This window comes from Martes martes, assembly GCF_963455335.1.
Source record: "Martes martes genome assembly, chromosome: 16".
NCBI classification, from domain to species: Eukaryota; Metazoa; Chordata; class Mammalia; order Carnivora; family Mustelidae; genus Martes; species Martes martes.
The window spans coordinates 51,382,836-51,402,647 of NC_137904.1; the positions used below are offsets into that span (position 1 = coordinate 51,382,836).

General features: G+C 38.2%; 1 protein-coding gene across 6 annotated transcripts in view; it reads right to left on the minus strand.

Moving 5' to 3' along the window:
* BPTF (bromodomain PHD finger transcription factor) overlaps positions 1 to 19,812 on the minus strand; it is a gene marked incomplete at its 5' end in the record, with an annotated part of 155,877 nt that overhangs the window by 33,144 nt on the left and 102,921 nt on the right. For 4 of the 6 annotated variants that reach the window (XM_080825943.1, XM_080825941.1, XM_080825942.1 and 1 more), the window contains 8 exons: positions 3,678 to 3,786; positions 4,682 to 4,833; positions 5,570 to 5,816; positions 8,008 to 8,050; positions 8,358 to 8,508; positions 10,743 to 10,871; positions 12,301 to 12,425; positions 16,845 to 19,155. In XM_080825943.1, the coding sequence (XP_080682069.1) occupies positions 3,678 to 3,786; positions 4,682 to 4,833; positions 5,570 to 5,816; positions 8,008 to 8,050; positions 8,358 to 8,508; positions 10,743 to 10,871; positions 12,301 to 12,425; positions 16,845 to 19,155 (3,267 nt within the window). Of the gene's footprint in view, positions 1 to 3,677; positions 3,787 to 4,681; positions 4,834 to 5,050; positions 5,213 to 5,569; positions 5,817 to 8,007; positions 8,051 to 8,357; positions 8,509 to 10,742; positions 10,872 to 12,300; positions 12,426 to 16,844; positions 19,156 to 19,812 lie in introns of all 6 variants that reach the window. The other 2 variants (XM_080825940.1, XM_080825938.1) reach the window with 1 other exon arrangement.

Consider the following 19,812-nt stretch of genomic DNA (forward strand, 5'->3'; position numbering starts at 1 on the left):
GCAGATTCTCAGACATAATGCCTCTTTACTGGCTCTCATTGGTCTAGTTTCCTCTGGTGTCACAGTGCTAATTCTGTGGTGTGCAACGTGCTCTAACAACTAGCAGTGCATATTTTCCATCACTACTTTATCTTCTAAATTTTTCTTAATTAATCTCTCCCATTTATTCTTACGATGAACCAAAACACAGTACACCATCTAAAGTCAAGTGCTTTAATTTGAGAATTTCTGGACCCCACATTATGTCCTTATACTGCAGTTCAAGGAACAATGCATGAAAAATTGCTTTAGTCGATCGCCTGGTACAGGTATGATGCCATCATAAACACAGATGGATTAAAGGGTTGGTGCTGCTCATTCAGATGACCCCCAACATGTACATGTTAATTTGAGATTATCACCGAAATGTAAATAGAAAAATTTTAAAAATGTTATTATATCCAGGAAGTCTGTGGATTCCATTTTGGGAAAGGCTAGTGTGATAGCAGAACAGGGTAAGCTGTTCTACACATAATCAGAGACACACTACACACATCCACCCACCCTCCACCTCTCTGGCCACAACTCCTAGGATTCTTCCACATCTTCACTGGGCCCCACCAGACCCACTGGCCATCTTGCTTTTCTCTGACACATGAGACACACTCATATGTGTAACTACGGATTCACATACGCAAGTCAAACACATAACTGGAGCGACGTAAGGCAATACCGAACAAAGGCTCTATATATCTTGCGATCACCAAATTTTTTCAGTTTTATAAGTATATTATTATTTGTCATCTACAATTTTTTCTCCTTTACATTACTTTTATTGTTCCCTTTAGTTACCTGATAGCTATTTTTAAACAGTAATAGATACTAGACTCTATCAACTGCCCCTGCAGCATTAAGTGAAATAATGGATCTTACTTTCTTTTCCGGGGTAAATCCTGTTTAGACTTTAGAAAATTGCTTTTATTTAAAAAAAAAACCAGTGCTTTATTTCATTTTAGAACTGTGCTAAAATTATAAAATGAATGGAAAAGATTTAATCTTTTCTTTGCCCTGTGCCCTAGAACTTTTTCTTATAAGAAGGAAATTGCTTCCTAATCATTTCAAAGAATTTTACCCATAAAACCATGAGGTCTGGAATTTTCTGTAGGAAATACTATGGCAACTTTCCAAATTTCTTGATATGAGTCATTGAGACTTGAAATTTATAAGCACAGTATATGCTTATATATTTTATATATATATATGTATGTGTATGTATATATATATATGCTAAACTATATACATAGTATATGCCTCATTATTCAAATAGATTTAGTTCCTGAGTATGGGGAGTGAGAATCCTCCGAGGTCTTGCTACAAAGACTCCTATACACAATTCTCTTTTGATTAAAAAAAGTTCATTCTAGGCGCACCTGGAGAGCTCAGTCAGTTAAGCATCTGACTTTGGCTCAGATCATAATCTTGGGGTCCTGGGATCTGGCCCTGCATCAGGCTCCCTGCTCAGCTGGGAGCCTGCCTGTCCCTCTCTCTGTCCTTCCCTTTGCTTATGTTCTCTAATACATAAAGTCTTAAAAAGAAGTTCATTCTATTTTTATAGCACTTTCTCATTACTAATTCTGTAAACCAGCATTTTGTTCCCATTTCTTAAGACTAGACTTGCAAAAGAATGGTTTATTTTATTAACATTTGCCCTTTTCTCTTTTCTTTAAAGATTTTATTTTTTTAGAGCATTTTTTAAAAAAAATTTAAACATTTTTATTTATTTATTTGACAGAGAGAGCTCACATGTAGGGCAGAGAGGCAGGCAGAGAGAGAGAGAGAGAGAGAGAGGGAAGCAGGCTCCCTGCTGAACAGAGAGCCCGATGCGAGGCTCGATCCCAGGACCCTGAGATCACGACCTGAGCTGAAGGCAGAGGCCCAACCCACTGAGCCACCCAGGTGCCTCTAAGATTTTATTTTTAAGTCATCTCTACACCCAACACGGGGCTTGACTCTCAACTCCCAGATCAAGAGTCACATGCTCTACTGACCAAGTTAGCCAGGCACCCGCCCTTTTCTAATTATTACTTATATTTTTATTTTATTTCCTGTTTTCTTTAAGACTTGTTTTGTATATTTTTCTAACTACTGATTAAGACTTAAGAATATGGGTTTTTGGTCTGTTTTATCCTCCAGTGTATTTCAACTGCCTGGAGTAGGTGCTCAAGTAGTTACTGAACAGATATGCCTCTGAGTCCTGCTCTGGCAGAACGACTTAGTTACTACTCGATAATCTGCTTGAACCTACGCATTTGATGTTCCCTTAACTCAAAAGTTACTTATGAGAACATACTTTTTAAAATTTTCAAGCAAGTAAAAATTAGTAGAATAACTTAATTAACTTCTAGCTTTACTACACAGAATGTGGCCTACACACATTCTACTTTTTGGAAGGAATTCACCAGGTTTTACTTATGACTCATTATGTGACCGTTTTTGTACAGAGTCCATATGGACCTAAAACCAATGTGTACTCCTGCAGGTTTAATAGCTGACACAATCCGCTTCTGGTCTACCATGCTTCTGTTGATCCCTCCCTGATATCAAATAGTTCTTGCTTTAAACACACCAATGAAATCTTATTTTTTAAAAGGATTTTATTTTATTTTATTTAAGTTTTTTTTTAAATAAAAAAAGATTTTATTTGACAGAGAGAGACACAGTGAGAGAGGAAACACAAGCAGGGGGAATGAGAGAGGGAGAAGCAGGCCTCTGGCTGAGCAGGGAGCCTGACATGGGGCTTGATCCCAGAACTCTGGGATCATGACCTGAGCTGAAGGCAGATGCTTAATGACTGAGCCAGCCATGCGCCCCAAAGATTTTAAGTAATCTCTACAAATAATGTGGGGCTTGAACCTATAAGCCCAAGATCAAGAGTCATATGCTCCACCAACTAAGCCAGTCACGTGCCCCTTAACTGGTTCTTATCACGTGCCCCTTAACTGGTTCTTAAAGACTCCAAATGGCATCTTTACTTCAACTTTTTATCTTTAAGACAATGTAAAAATCATTGACTTTTGCTCTGTTCAATATTAGTAGGATAATTTTTGTCCTCCCCACCACACCCCATCTCCCTCCTTTCTTACTTGCTATTTTTGGTCTTTATTTCACGTACCTTTGCCCATCTTTTTATTAACCTTTTGTGGTAATTCAACTTTAGATATGTTTCTTATTAATATACAGTTGGATTTTTTCTTCTATCTTTACAGTATTCAACTTGTAAATATGGGAAGTTAAACCTGTTCATATTAACAAAGGGCTGATAATGCCTTTGTAATCTTTTTTTATGCTTTCTGTTTAAATTCTTCTTAGCTGTTTCCTTGATTTTGTCTGTCTTTTGCCACAGAGTATTGTCTTCACTCATTCTCTTTACTCCAGTGATTTGAATTAATGTATCTTCTATTTATTACAGGTTTTTAGAACATTTTTATTAAGCAGAGTTGGATCTATTTTTCCCTTACTGGCAATGCCAGAAATGAAATAATATGGATGTACCCCACAGTGGATTAGAAATTTAGTGTGCTTTTAAGTATTCATTCAAATCGGTATTTTTCAGTATGCAGAGTGGCCAGTACAGAGTATTACAGATTTCCTAGACTGGTTGTATAGGTGTAAAAGGAAAATGCTGTAGGGATGAATACCTGGCTGCACCATCACAGGTGTTCGAATAATTGCCTTTCCTAGTGTGGACTGTTGGAGCGGTGTTCTAATTACCGTCATACCAGGGCGGATCTGAGGCCCTGTGATTACCTATAAATGACACAAAGGACAATGAGTTAAAATGTTTTTAAAAGACTAAGAGCATGACGGACTTTGAACACAGATCTTTAAACATTCTCTATTGATAGGTCTACAGAAATGACAAAGGCTCTTGGACATTACATTTTAAGTTACATTAAGCATCAGAATAAAGATGGAATTCTGAGGGAAGAAAATTTAATTCAAATGAGATCATATGAAATTCCTTGTCACTGACACCAAGTACTGCTTTACAGGCTGGAAGGGAGGGACAAGACCCAGTGAAGCTTTGTTCTATAACCACCATGGTTGCTCACAGGAAAATGCTGAGTCCTATTTTCCCTGAGGTCCAATACGTATCTGTCACCCACAGAATATAACAGTAAGGGTGGAAACCCAATGTTCTTTCATAGTTTTAGAGGAGAGACTACAGAGAAAATTATTTTTAGGTCTATAAAACTTCAAACCTTTTCCATGATACTTAGAGCCAAAGAAACAGCTACACATATCTAATACGTATGCATATCAGCTGATAACAAACTAGTTATAATGCCATGGATTCTATTTTCATTCTACTCTTAGTTGCACAGCAAGTTTCCCTGGGGGCTCCAATGCTGCCCATTGTTTCGTATGAAGGAATTTTCTTTACAAAATCCTAGAAAGCATTTATTATGATTCATAACATATAAAAATATGCTACTAACTAAATGTTAAAAATTGACATTTTGCATATGATTTATGCTTAGAAATACAAAAGATTTTTTAGAAAATCAGTACTTTGTCACAGATTACATAAAAGGCAAAGGGAAATTAGAAGCTGGATTAATCCTGGAAGAGGTTGTTCTAAAAACTTCAACTCAGTGTGCTTAACACTTCAAAGCAAAATAAGCCTGTAAAGAATTCTTACTTGTGAAGTGCTTGTGGTTCCTCCAGAGCCTGAGGTATTGGGCCTAATTGTGACTGTTGCTGTCCTGGGCTGGAATGAAGTAAAGGTCTGCTGACTTGTACCTGTACTTGATGGAATGATACCCAGGACTTTCTGTTGTACTTGAACAACGCCTTAAAGAAAGATGGAGAAGTCATTAACAACTGCCCTTTCAATAAAAAGCATCAGGTGTTGCTGGGTTTCTGAGGAGAAACTACGTGTGGCAGGGTTTTATAGTGGGCTACATAGAATGTGAGATCCGAGGACTGAAATCAGTGAAAAGGAAATGAAAAATAATGGCGACAGTATGATCTGGCAAATGTGAATTAAAACTCTTCACATTTCCCTTACCTCCTTGCGTTGCTGGCACATTTACAGCGACAATCTTGCTGTTTGCAGGAAGTGGCAGTTTGGTAATTACTTTTCCTGCCATAGTGACTGGACTGCCTGTAATTTGGAACGTCTGACCTGTGCTGGCAATGGTTGTAGCAGATGTGGCAGCTGTGCTGGTGGCTAATGGGGTATAAGACATTTAATAAGCTTTAGATTTAAAATAACCAGCAACGTAGTGACTTATAGGAAGGGCACCAATGCATGAAATGTGGCTCATTTTGTATTTTTAAGACAAACATTCCTCTCCACTCAAAGTAAGTGAACTATGTAAATGTTGAAAGTGAAATAATGTAAGAGAGGAGTTTCGCTAATGTAATAATAATGAATACTATTTGTAACAAACCAACTGTTATAGCTTGTTTGCTCAATCAGCTGCAGAAGAAAAATAATTTTCTAAAGAAATGTTCCATTTCAGTAAAGGAATGAAATTTTTTTCCCTGAATGGAAGTAATCTTTTCTTTAATAACAGTTGTGTACCTGAATTTGACTGGCCTTGCTTAACCCACGTAGCAAAGGTCTGATGGAAGTTCTTGTTTTGCTGGAATGTTACTGTAGCTGGAGATCCAACTTTAGTAGTGAGTACCATTTTAGTTCCAGTTGTAACTGAGCCACTTATGGGGGCCACCATAACTTTTTGTGCTGGAGAAATGGTACTAGTTGTACTGTTTGTTGGGGAAGTGGTGGAAGCTGCAATTACTGTAGGCTTCTGCTGTTCCAATCGTTTCTAGAAAAGCCAGGGACAGAAAACATGAACCAAATAGTTCTCAATAAAAATGAGACCATTCTGCAAGAAGTCCAGCCATTTCTCCAAATTTAAGAAACTGGATCAAATTTCTAAAATATTTCTGAAAATATGTTCATATAAATTTGCCCTTAAACTTAATTTCCTGAAGAAGGCCATATTTTAAGGACTCTAAATCACAGCCTGTACAGATGTCCAAGCTTTCAGAATGCAAATAAACGAGACATCGATGATCTCACTGGAGACAGAAACACCTTTTTGCTTGGCGGCAGAACTTAGAGAACAGGGGCAAATGGTAGGAACTGTAAAAGGTTTCCGGTTTACTATAATGTTAACTTATCCAATTATAAAAAAAGTCAATATTTAAATGCTACTATTCAAGCTGACAAACAAGGTAAGCAAGCTGAAAATTATAGTAAAATATCTTCTCTAAACTTCTTACACTACTCACCTCACACATTCTTTTTTTTTTTTTTTTTAAAGATTTTATTTATTTATTTGACAGATCACAAGTAGGCAGAGAGGCAGGCAGAGAGAGAGAAGGGAGGAAGCAGGCTCCCTGCTGAGCAGAGAGCCCGATGCGGGGCTCGATCCCAGGACACTGGGATCATGACCCGAGCCGAAGGCAGCGGCTTTAACCCACTGAGCCACCCAGGCGCCCCCACCTCACACATTCTTATAGAAAAATATTTTAGACTATTTTATGCAGAGAGGTATAATCTGATCAGACTACAAGGTTTTTAAAGACGATCTGTATAGCTTTCATCATAGATTGCTAACACTTCCTGACCTTACCAACACAACGATATAAGCTTCCACAAGTAAGAACAAGGGCAGCACTCATTTCAAACCTGGTGGCAAATGGTTTATCATCATTATCTTATTTAATGCTCAGACCAACCCAAAAGAGTTACTGGTATTTTAACTTAAAGATGACAAAACTGAGACTCAGAGAGATTGTGTAACTGGCCTAGACAGAGCTAGTTAATGGTGGGGCTGAGATGTGTACGAAGATAAAACTGTAATGCTGAACAATCTCCTGCCATTGGAAACTGCTCACCAGTGACATCGTAGCCGAACAATACAGGACTGCTTTTGTAAACATCCTATATGCCTGAATATAATGTGAGGTATTTCACATAGTTTCTCATTGCTCAGAAGAAAAGGAGTTTAGTTTTGGATACTTTGGAGATGTCATCTGACTAAATCAGTTAAAAAAAAAAAAAAAAAAGGAGGCGGGGAAACAAAGAAACTGAACACCTATTTAGCAGTTATCTCCTGAGGGTATGTCTTCAAAATTGGAAATGTTGACTTTATTTGTAAATAAACATTTTAAATAAATATTTAAAAGCAAAACATTAGGTTTCACTATAGAGATGACAAAACATACCCATAAAATGAAAAACAAAACAACTAGCTATTTTTTCTCTGAATGGACAGACATGAAAAATCCAACAGTGTTGTTATCTAAAACTCTGATGTAAGGGAAGACTATGACCTACAGTATACAAAAGAAAAGACGCACAAAAATTTAAAGGAATGTTTTATAAAATGTAAGAGGAAAAAAGTAGCTTGAAATGAATCCTTCGGTTGATATAATACGTAATTTTTAAATATATATAACTAAGTTAGTGATATTGCAAATAGACCTTTATTGATTTCACCTATATCCTGAAAGTTTGCATATTTAAGTTGGCTAAAAACTCTAATAGTATTTTCTCAAGAGAAAATATGTGAGCCCATGATATTTAGGCACATATATTATTTATAGTGTGGAAAAGCAAAGAAACCATCGGTAGCTTAATTATCCTCAATTACAGCAAACTCTTCAAGAGTTTTAGTACAACTTAACTTTTTCATGGCCTACAATTAGAACTTGACAGGACAACATTATCTTTGAAAATTACCCACAAACACCTCAAGCTAATGTTAACACCGTGTGCCGACAATATGTTAATAACAAAAACTTACCCATTGAATTCTAGGGATAATAAATAAAACCACATGAATATATTACTGTGCTTTTGGTGTGCATGAATTTGGCTAAAAATGTCAATTTGCTGCCAGGTGGGACTAGTACCAACTCCCCCACCTGCTGGACAGCCAAGCGCTGCTGTCTGAGGTGAGCCTCCATTTGGGCCTTGAGGTCCTCTGCCTTCTTCTGTTCACTAACCTTAGCCTGTTGCTCAACTGCTTGTGCCTTTTCTTTCTCCACTCTGCAAGGGGAAAAAAAAGGGGGAATTTTATCAGAAACGATACTACTAGACACTGGTATCAAATATTAAGTGAAATCGGGTCGATTTTCAAATATTAAAAAGATACGAAATTATTTCCGTTTAAAAATAAACATTAAATGTAAGATAATCAGAAACTGACAAACAGATACAACACATTAAAATTAGAAACAGGACTTTAAGAAATGATCTATAGCTAGCACTTAAAATCAAGAGGTGAAATAAAATTAACTAGGATATACTGAAGTTAAGCTTCAAATATCTGCTTACATGTGAACCAACTCCTTACCTTTCAGCAAACGCCCTGATCTCCCATAATTCCAACTCTTCCTCGGCTACCCAAGTTTCGATAATAACAGGGCCAGTTTGCTTGGGCGTTTCTGGTCTCTTTGGCCGCAATGCACTTGATCGGAGGCCTTTCCTCTGAGGTGTAGGTGTTTCTTTGGAAAAGAAATCAGAGCATTTTAAGCAAATATAGCTTCTAAAATTACAGTACTTCTGGCATCTCCTCTTATGGCATAAGAAACAGGAGTTGGCAAACTTTTTCTTAAAGGGCCAGATGGTAAATACTTCACACTACGTGGGCCAGATGGTCTCTGTTACAACTATTCAACTGGGCCTTTGTATCATGAAGAGTCAGAAACAATACCTAAGTGAGTATGTATGGCTGTGTTCCAATCAAACTTTATTAACAAAACCAGGTGGTGGGTCAGAGCTCATGGGCCAGGTTTGTAAAGGCCTATGAGCCTTTTTGTAGCCTGTTCTATCTGGCTGTGACCCATTCCTAGCCTCCGTCCCCCTCACTTGACTAACGCCTATTTATCCTTCAGACACCGACATGGATACATGTCCTTCAAGAAGCCTACTGTATTCCTCCCACACCGTTGGGCCGGGTGTTCTTGGCATGTACTACTCTGGCAATGCGTATTTTCCATCACAGCACTGAGAAGGGGGATCTGAAAGTTGCCTGTGTGAAGAACGGATCTGAAACCATTTAGTAGAGGTAAAATCTAATGGTAAGATTTTAAAAATAAAAAGTAGAAAGAGGCAAGCACTGAACCATCCCATTTGTTCAGGGAACAAGGAAGCTGCCGAAGAAAGCAGAAACAGCAGTAGGACCAAGGTTATTCAAAGTGGTAAGAGGCAAAGAAATGTGATCCAAAGAGACTGCAGTGATTTGAAAGCTCTGGGGTCAAGACTGAAGACAGGTCAGAAACCACTTGTTCCATCTGTTTCTCTGCCCATCAATGGCTGTCTCAGTTCCATGACAACACTGTTTTACTTACGCTAATTTTCATCCTCTGCTAGGACCCGTACCCCTTATTGAGGTTCTTTTTAAAAAATCTATTCTCATTGATTCTGCAAGAGGAACTTTTGAATTTAATCAGATTTCAAAGTATAAACCACATACATTTGGAGACAATTAGCTTCTATTATTAAGTAGTACGTTTCTAAGGACAGCATTCTCTTTTTACCCATTTCATAACAGATTTTTTCCCTAGATGTTTTTCTGCACATATGAAATAAAATTATTCATTTTAATCTATCTATATCTCTTGAATCTGGTCACCTCACTGAACTCTTTTTAGCATTAACGGTTTTGATTCCCATGTTATAGAATTTTAATACTATAACCTTTTCTTCACTTCCGTGAGAACAGGGGCTCAATCCCATTCTTCCATGTATTTGCGGTCTAGTTCTTATCATGTAGTTGCTCTGTAACTGTTACGTTATAAATGAATCACTCTTTATGCCTCTTAGGTTGTTTCTACCTGAGAACTGAAGTATTTCACAACAGCTTTAACCCTTGAATCAACAGATGTTCAGTGACCACTCATGTGTCAGATTCTACAACGGGTGTCAGGACAAAAACAAACCAGACAGACTCAGCAGCTACCCTCTTAGGGCTGAAGGTCTGGTATCAGTCACTGTTCCACATCTTAATTATAAGAGGTATTACTATTTTTTTAAGATTTACTTGAGAGAGAGAGAGAGAGCTCTCGTGTGCGCAAGCATGAGCATGAGCAGATAGAGGGGCAGAGGAAGAGAATCTTTCAAGGAGACTTCTTCCTGAGCTACAGCCTGACATGGAGCTCGATCCCACAACCCAGGAGATCGTGGGAAACCAAGTCAGACACTCAACCAACTGAGCCACCCAGGTGCCCCTAGAAAAGGTATTACAGTTCTCTGCACCCTCCCTGTGCTTGGAACAATGCCTATAGATATGTTTGTCTAGTGAAATCCTGTTATGTTTATTACTTAAATACCATTTAAAAAAATGTAATATAAAGATATGTAATGAAAAGATTTTTTTTGTAATGTTATCGTTCATGTAATGAAAAGATATCTTTTTCATAAGTGGAATAAAGAGTTAAGGAAATGATTACAATCAAAAAAATTTTTAAAGATTTTATTTTATTTATTTGTCACAGAGAGAGAAGAGAGAGCACACACAAGCAGGGGCAGGAGCAGAGGCAGAGAGAGAAGCAGGCTCCCCACTGAGCGAGGAGCCCTATGTAGGACTCGATCCCAGGACCCAGGGATCATGAACTGAGCCGAAGGCAGACACTTAACCGACTGAGCCATCCAAATGTCCCTATAATCAAATTTTAATTGGTAAAAGATGTGGTTAACAGGTCAATAACAAAAGAACAGAATTATTTGTATTCCTTACCTTTTGGTGCTTCTGGAACTCCAATGGGGCAAATGATTTTCCGGATACAATATTCAGATCGAATGCCATACGGACCAACATCTCGCCTTTTAATTATCTCTGTTGTTGTGATTTCAGTTTCAGATGTTTCTATGGTGATTTAATCCACACAGTATTAATAACCACCTAAAATATTCAGAAACTAAAAAGGTACAACATCTGGTGCTTTAAAAAGGAGACACACATGGAATAAACTTTTGAAAACATTTGATTAATTAAGGACTTCAGGATCATTGCTAGAGTACAATAATACTGACTTTCTACCTCACTGAAAATTTCTAAACTGAGCAAAATACTATCTGGGGGCAGCTTAGCTTCTGGCAGTGAAACAGTCAAAATACTGTTTGAAAGAAGCAGCAAACACAGGATTCCAGACGTCCTAGTTTAACTGACTTATACTCTACAATAATAAAAATCTTTTTAGAAAAAAGATTTATATTTCAACTTTTTAGATGATTTTGCTGCTTTTGTCATCATGCACATCCACTCAATTTTTTAAATCATGTATGTCAATTTCTTAAAATCATGTATGTTTTCCAGTTCCATTTATCAACTAAAAAAGAGGAAGAAAGAACCAGGAGAAAGAGAAAAATATAAACACAAAGAACTCTCTAGAAAATATACACTAAATGTCAGTGAAAGAAGGCTGCTCAGTAGTTTCACGAGGACAGAAGGGGGAGTGATAACAAAGGGCCATGAGTGGCCTTTTTTTTTTTTTTTTAAAGATTTATTTATTTATTTGACAGAGAGAGAGAGAGAGAGAGAGAGAGAGAGAGAATGAAAGCAGAGAAAGAGGGAGAAGCAGGCTTCCCGCTGAGCAGAAAGCCTGATGCGGGGCCCAATCCTAGGACCCTGGGATCATAACCTGAGCGAAAGGCAGCCACTTAACGACTGAGCCACCCAGGCGCCCCCATGAGTCTGAAAACTTACCAGAATGTGTGTCTTATATATGTGTGCAGTTTGTTTTATGTAAATTATACCATAATAAATCTGTTAAAACTGTACTTATGAGAATACAAAGAAAATAAAGACCAGAATCTGGGGGGAAAAAAAAAAGATTTATATTGTGAGAGTGTGAGCGAGCACATGCATGCAAGTGATCGAGTATTGGGAGTTGGGAGGGCTAGGGGCTGGACGTGGAGGGAGAAACAGAATCTCAAGCAGATTCCCTGCTGAGAGTGGAGCCCAACACGGGGCTCGATCTCATGGCCCCAAGATCATGATCTGAGCTAAAATCAAGAGTCAAATGTTTTCTGACAGCCACCCAGGCACCCCAATAAAGATCTTTTTAAAAATCCAGACTGGTTCACATATAAAAGTGACTCACCTTTTAAATTGACCCCCCTCTTCCCTGCCTGCCCCCAGGATCTTACAACACGTGCTGCCCAACTTCAGCAAAGCTGTATTTTTATACACAAGTGTTATATTTTAATAAATAACAGAAATGCTTAAAATTAAGTGAACTGTCAAGTGATTTTTTTCTCTTTTCAACTTCAAACAGAAAATAAGTAACCCTTACCTGTCCGTGTAGTCCCTCCTCCTGGAGGAGCCTTGGCTGCCATGTCATCCCATCTCAGGCTTGCCCACAGTAACCGTAACATAAGGCTCACTCCAGCTAAGGACTTCACAGTCTGAAGCCTATACCTGAAAGAAAAACCCAAGAAAAACTACATATGTATTGTGTACGTACACGCGCAGGTGTGCACACACACAGACACTCATGTTCTATTATTAAACTGAATGGCTGGTTTCTTGTCTTCATTATGATTTTAATAATGATGATTTTATAAGTACTTTGGCTATTACATGTCCCTTAATAAAATAACCCTTTTGTTCCTACGTGTAACATGCATCTAACAACTTAAAAAGGGTCTGCAGTTGCTTCAAATGCCATATAAATTTGTAAAATGAGCATGTTTCATTTTAAGACTGACATGGCAAGAATTTATGAAGATTTTATACATTTAGCCTAATTTCAAAATATGTGCTGGAGAAATTACAAAGAACAAATACAGGGAAATAATTGTGTTACTAAAGGTGATAAAAGAGTTTTGAAAAAGGATAAAATCGTAACTGATTTATTTGTGCTGAAACAAATTTTCTCAAAACACAAAACAGGGGGAAAAAAAAAAAAAGACCCCCTGCAAATCCAATTAGGCCTTTCCAAATGGACAGAAATTCTGTATCCAAATGGTGGTTCTGCAAAACATGAACTACTGGATGATGAACACCTGCTAATACTAATAAACACTCTAGTCACATTAGTTAATAGTTTTAGAGTTCTGTAACACAATCAGTAATAAAAAAGGATAATACGAGATTAGTTACTGAAAAGGAGACACAGGAATCTCTGTATTCAGGTTTTTTCTAAGTTACTGAACATTCTAGATATTCTTTTAAAAATAATATTGAAGATATATTTCAAAATGAGTTTACAGCTGCAATGAGTATTATGTCCCAAGATGGAACCAACCATAAAATATTGTAAAGCAGCCCTAGAGTATCAATTCTCTGTTAGTGTGTAATTAAATGCTACACGTACTTAAATAAATATAATACTGGCTGACTGCAGTATACAGAAAAATCTATAAAACTAAAATAATTTCCTCCTCTAACAGACATAGAAGGTAAACCTTAAGACAATTTGTATTTGAGAGGCAATGCCTTCTGTTCTAAACATTAAACTGGGAAAATGAACAATGAGAGAAAGGGAATGCTCCAACCAAAAAGTTGCAGCAGCTTCTTAAATTCCCATCTCCACCTGTGACACCAAGATTTCCTTTCTTGTGCTTTCGCCCTGTGAATCCTCTAACCTGGACAGAACAATTCTTTTTTTTTTTTTTAAGATTTTATTTATTTGACAGAGAGAGAGAGAGAGACAGTGAGAGAGGGAACACAAGCAGAGGGGATAGGAGAGGGAGAAACAGGCCTCCCGCTGAGCAGGGAGCCCGATGCGGGGCTCGATCCCAGAAGTCTGGGATCATGACCTGAGCCAAAGGCAGACGCTTATTAACGACTGAGCCACCCAGGCGCCCCTAGACAGAACAATTCTTAAATGGGAGGGGGGAATGTTATCCAGTGCAGGGATGTCCCGAGAAGGGGGGAAAGTATGTGTCACTTTCAGACCATACCCTACAGAAATGCCTAGGGAACTCTGGACACAGCAAATGGGTAAGTATTTGGGAAAAGAAATGTTTCTTATTCACTCTCTTCTTCCTCAGCTCACTCTTTACTGTCAAATAGCAACTTCAGTGCACCCACATTTTGCAACGGAAACACCAGGAGGAGGAGAACACACCAAAAGCCTGTTCATTTACATATTCATTCAAAAAATACGTGAGTGCCTTCTATGTGTGTTAGACTGACTGAAAAGAGCTGGAGACGGAAATGAATCATGATCCGTCCTTGCTTCCTCAGGAGCTGTAACAGAGGGAAGTGTGAGTGGCACCTGACTCGGCTCTGGTTTGGGGATCAGAGCCTTGCCTGGGTCTCGAAGGACAAAGACGGGGAGGTGGCTACAGCTGGGCAAAGGGCACACATCCGCTCAGGAGGAAGGTGTACAACAGCACACTCTTCTTCCCAGCAACCACATCTGCTGTGCTCTGACTGGAGGGAAGGGGCTGGAGGCGTAGCAAGACATGAAGCCGGCAGGAGAGGACGGGAGAGCCAGAACGTGCGGCCACATGGGAGGAGAGAAGAGCATTAAAGGTGAGCTGCTGAAGGCTTCTGAAACGTATCCAGTATAGGATGGGTTGTAAAAGGGAAGTACTTCGCACAGACGTGGTGCACGGGTGACAAACGCTTTCCCCCTCCCAGCCCTGCAGTTGTAGTTAACACGTGGAAGGCTGCTCAGCTCCCACCGAATATTCACAGGATAGATCTGCCTTTCAGGAGAATCCTTTGTTCGGGAGGCACTGTGGAGACCACTACTGGTTCAAAGTGATAATGAAACAGAAGCAGGGCCCCGGAAACAGGAGGTGAGGGAATGGAGAGTGTGGAGGGGAAAAGAAGCCTGAGGAGTTGACAAGTTTCCCTTTTCACTACTGCTCAACCTTAACATGAATAAAGCTCAAACAAGCACCTCTTGGCATTCTTAATGTCTACTCTAAGCATCAGACATATCTTATTCAAGTGTGAATACAAAAATGCATTTCACATCCATGGTTTTTACAGCAATACACCTTTTAAAAATGCATTCTAAAGTCAAGAATATTTTACATATTTACCCATCCTTCTGTTAGATACAAGGGATTCTTGTTATCTTCCCTCAACTTCAGCAAACTGAGCCGTTAGCACATATTTGACAGCAATATCTGTTTAAAATGTACAGGATGGTATTTCCTTCCATTAACAGGTGAGAAATTAACTACACAGGTACCAACTGTGCCCACAGTGCATATTAAAACAATACAAGGCTCCTGAAACCCAGCCGTGCAGATAAGAGCCCTGGGCAACACTCGATAGGAACGGGTTCAGAGAAAAGTGCTTCCCAGTTGAGCCTACCTTCCACTTCGGAAAAGAAAAGAGCAGAAAGGTCGGCCTCCACAACTGCCAGGTCATTTTAATTAAAGTATTTGTACATAGTAACTTTTCCAGTGGGAAAGAAGTTACCTGCAGGACAGTCAAGGATACATTTTGGGACCGCTCTCAATGAAGAAAGCAGAAAAGTGCAGAGTAATCCTATAAATCCATGAACTGTAATGAAGAGTTCCTTGATTCCCTGCAGGATTCTGCAAATCCTTCATTGCAGGCCCTGCAGAGAAATTGTACTTTTCAGCTGTCTCTATTGAATGTGTAATGGAGTGATGATATTTTAATTCAAATCAAAAGATGAGTTATAAAAACCTTGGTTAAACCAACTATGACTGGCCATGTTAGTAAATTAATTCCTTTAGAGAGAATACTCATTTACACTTCGCCTTTTTTTGTTTGTTTGTTTTACAATACTAATTATAATATAAAAGAAACCAAAAAAGGTATGATTTTAACTTAAAGAAACTGGAACCATAATAAAGACACACAGAAATGAAGCCTAGAGTGAAATGAAGTCTGCTCATTTGTTGAAATAACTTCAGGTTCCTATCAAAATCTAGAGGCAATCAAGACTGTTCCTGACTTCCGAGCATGCCCCATAGAACTCTTACGTTTTCAGTCTTTATGTTCTGTCCTTTCCAGTTGTGAGGATGAAAAGATAAAAAGACAAGGACATGAAAAAGGACAAAGCAAGGACAGATGAGTGAAATGTGATAGGGCAGATATAGTACTGGACTGGAATTTAGGAAAACTGGGAACTATTCCTAACTCTGTCCCTCTGTGGCCAGAGGCAAATTATTACACATCTATAAAAGATAAGAATTTCTAAGATCCTTTCCCAATATAAAACTACACGATCTGACAATTGTCAACACTATGTACTATGACTCATCCCCAAAGCTTAATGCATAATGCCCAGAAAATTTTAAATTAAGACTATTTCTGGGTTTAAAAAAAATCCCTAAGGAATCTCAGAGACTACCTCTTCTCACATAAATAAAAGAGAACTCCAAAATAAATGTTTATCATGCAAATAAATTACATTAGGAAGATTTCCATGTTATGATGAACCTTGTGTGATTCACAGGCATGTTTCCTATGTCTTATGTTTCTATGAATTACCTAATAGAAATAAAATACAAACATTCCAGAAAGGTGATTATCCAAGTCTGTAATTCTCTCGTTCCCAAGGCAAACACATGGCAATAATTTGGAAAGTTAAAGCACAAAAACAACTATATTTGACATGTTTCTTCTGTCTTGTGATAAGTAAAACTGAATTTCATTTTAAAGAATTCCCTTACATTTTTTTCAGTTTTTAAACATTTTTCCTTAAGAAACTTGAGTACCTCCAAGCTGGCCAAATTCAAGATTCTATCTTATTTCCATTACTAACTTAGCCCATTAAACTTCTGCTCCCCTATCTCATCTCTTATTATCTCATTTTTTTCTGTAAAAAATGAGATATGCTTACTAGATAACGCTTTTTAAGGCTTTCTCCCTTCCCCAAATACATTTTAAAGTACATACCTCCAAGTGATACCAAACGTTGGTCTAGGAGAAGGATATGGCCATATATCCAAGGCAGGTTTTGCATTGTAATTAAAATAAGGGACTTCTCGAATTCCTCCTTTTCTGGCCAACTTTTTTAAGTCATCATTAGGCAAAACAAATATGCTCTTCTTGCTGCTCTTGGTGATAAACTTTCTATAGGATGGCAGAGCTGTACCTGAACGAGTCTTCTTGGGTCTCGAGAATTTCATGAGTTTCACTTTGTCTCTTGTGGAATATTCTTTGCTCACCGTCATAGATGTCACCAGAGTGCCCCCTGCAGTGGTCAGTGAGTCTGTCACTGTTGTGGTGACCACAGTCTTACTCTGCTCCTTCACGGAGATGATGTCCACACTGCTGCCTGTGGAGGGTGTGGAAAGCTTTGTTACAGTTGTAGTGGTGGTTTTAACAGTGGATTTGGCACAGTTTTCTGTGGAAGAGACCACAGTCTGCTTATCACCTTTTGCTACTTTGATTACGGTTTTTGATTCTGTGGCCACTGTGGATGTCATGGTGGTGACTTCTGTGATGACTGTTTTTCTCTTGGACTCTCCGTTGACATTTTCATCTTTGTGGGCAGGCAGACCATTTTCATCAACAAAATCATTACTGAGGTTAGATTCCTCTCCAGAAGGAACAGGTGAGGGAGTAACTTTCTTAACTTCTGAGGTTTCAACTTCCATATCTTCTACCTGATTCACTGAACTGCTTTCTGGACAAGACAGTGAAGGCATGGTAGCGTGTGCACTCTCACACTCTTTGGTTGATGGCAGGGTCTCCAGGCCATCTTGGTAGTCGCCTTCACCATCTGAAGATCTCCGTAAACATGATTTTGCTTCCGAGTTGTTTTTTTCATTGAAATCTTCCATGATGACATCACCGTTCATGAATGGCTTTACAGCAGATTCTTTAGCAGTCAAAGGCTTAATATCATTTTCAGGAATTATTTTATTTATATTATTAAGCTTTGGTTCAATGTCACCACTTACTACTTTACTCTCAGAGATTTCTTTCAAGCATTCCCCTTTTAAATATGTTTTGGGTTTATTATCTTTTCCATTTATTTGAAAGGTACTTGCTTTCTGTCCTTTCTTTTCAGACTCTCGATTTTCATTATTCTTTTTGTCAGCACTGCTTTTTAGACTGACTTGATCAATACATTTATTAACTGTTCTCTCCTCTAATTTCTGTTCTTGACTTGGCTTTCTACCATTTGCTTCAGTTACCTTACCCTGTGGTCTTTTATCACAGTTTCCAGGGGACCTCTCTGGAACAAACTCCCGTTTCAATGGCTCCAAGCCTTCAATACCTTGTTCTTGAGTTATGAACTGCTCAGAAAGACTTTCATTGCTATTCTGAACAATCATATCTTCTTCACTGCTGTCCTGAATAGACATAGTATCAGAACTATTTTCCAAAGTGCTGTTATATTCAGAGACACATCCTAGTTTTCCTTCAAAGTCCACTACTTTTGACAGCGACGAGAGATCTTTATCATCAGTACTTTTAGGTACTGATGGAAGTGAAGGGCTCTGGGAAGGAGAAACAATGGTGTCATTATCCTCCTGTATGAGTGGCTTTTTATTTTTATAGATCAAAGTACCAATTTCATCTGTGCAGGCTAGTTTGGAGTCACCAATGAGAAAGTCACTTCCTCTTGTTTTAATCTTACTAGGTTCCTGGCCTTGACTCGTAGGTTCAGAGAGACTCTCATCTATGTCATTTCCAACAGAATTTTGTTTCTGACAGTTTGTGTCTGGGCTCTGAATGGAGACATCATCTAACATTTGATCTTTTGGATAAAGTCTCTCTGTTGTACGATCAGGATCACCGATTCCAAGAACCGAGGAATCACTTTGTGAGCATCCCCGAATCACATCTTCAGATTTACCGTTACTTGCATTAGGGCTTTGTTCTTGTCTAAGTGAGTCACTTTGACACCCTTCTTTTGCTTTCATTGTTACTGGTGACTCAGAGAGGCTTTTCAAAGAACTTGCAGAGGTCTTTCCTATACCCTTAATTCCACCCTCCAACTTCATTTTCTCGAGGCGCTGTTTTTCTTCCAGTGTAAACTGTTTAATTCTCCTTTCAAGAAGTCCATCTAGCTTGGATGATTTAATTTTCTTTTTATAACTAGTCCTTAAATGGAAGCCCTCACTGACATTGACCACATCTACTTGAGAACCTTCGTGACAGTTTATACGTGGCTCTGTTTTCACATCATCGTCTATCTCCATTGGTTCTTCCTTAAAGGGTTTCTCATTGTCAGAATCTAAAATTTCTTGCACATCTGTGAAACAAAGACATTTATGTAAGTGTAACTTTTAGTCTCCAATGTGGAATTCACAATATTTTTATTTTAAAAACTAGCAATGTTTTTTATTTTCACTCAAGGGCTTCAATATAAATTAAACTTTATAAAAGGTTTAAAAACATCTAGTAAATATTTAAATATTCTGATTCTTAGTATCTGAAATTAGAATGTCACAGTGAAAAATTACTTAGCATGTGACAGTTACCCCATACACCATACCTTCATGAAGATTTTGTTTAGAATGTTTTGTGGTCATAAAATATCTTAGGGCTCATACATTATCTAGCTTATCTAGTTTTTAAAAAATGACTTTTCACAAAAGACAACGTAAGTTCCTCAGAAGGTTGGACCCAGTAATTCCACTACTAGGTGTTTACCCAAGAGGGATGAAAGCATATATCCATATAAGAACTTGTACACAAATGGCCTTATCAGTATTTGTAACAGCCAAAAAGTAGAAACCCAAACATCCACCAACTGATGACTGGATAAACAAAATGAGGCACAACCAAAAAATGGACTGTTATTCGGAAATAAAAATAAAAAAATGCTGACACATGCTACAACATGGGCGAACCTTGAAAACATTACACAAAGTCAAAGAAACCAGTCCCAAAGGACCACATATTACAT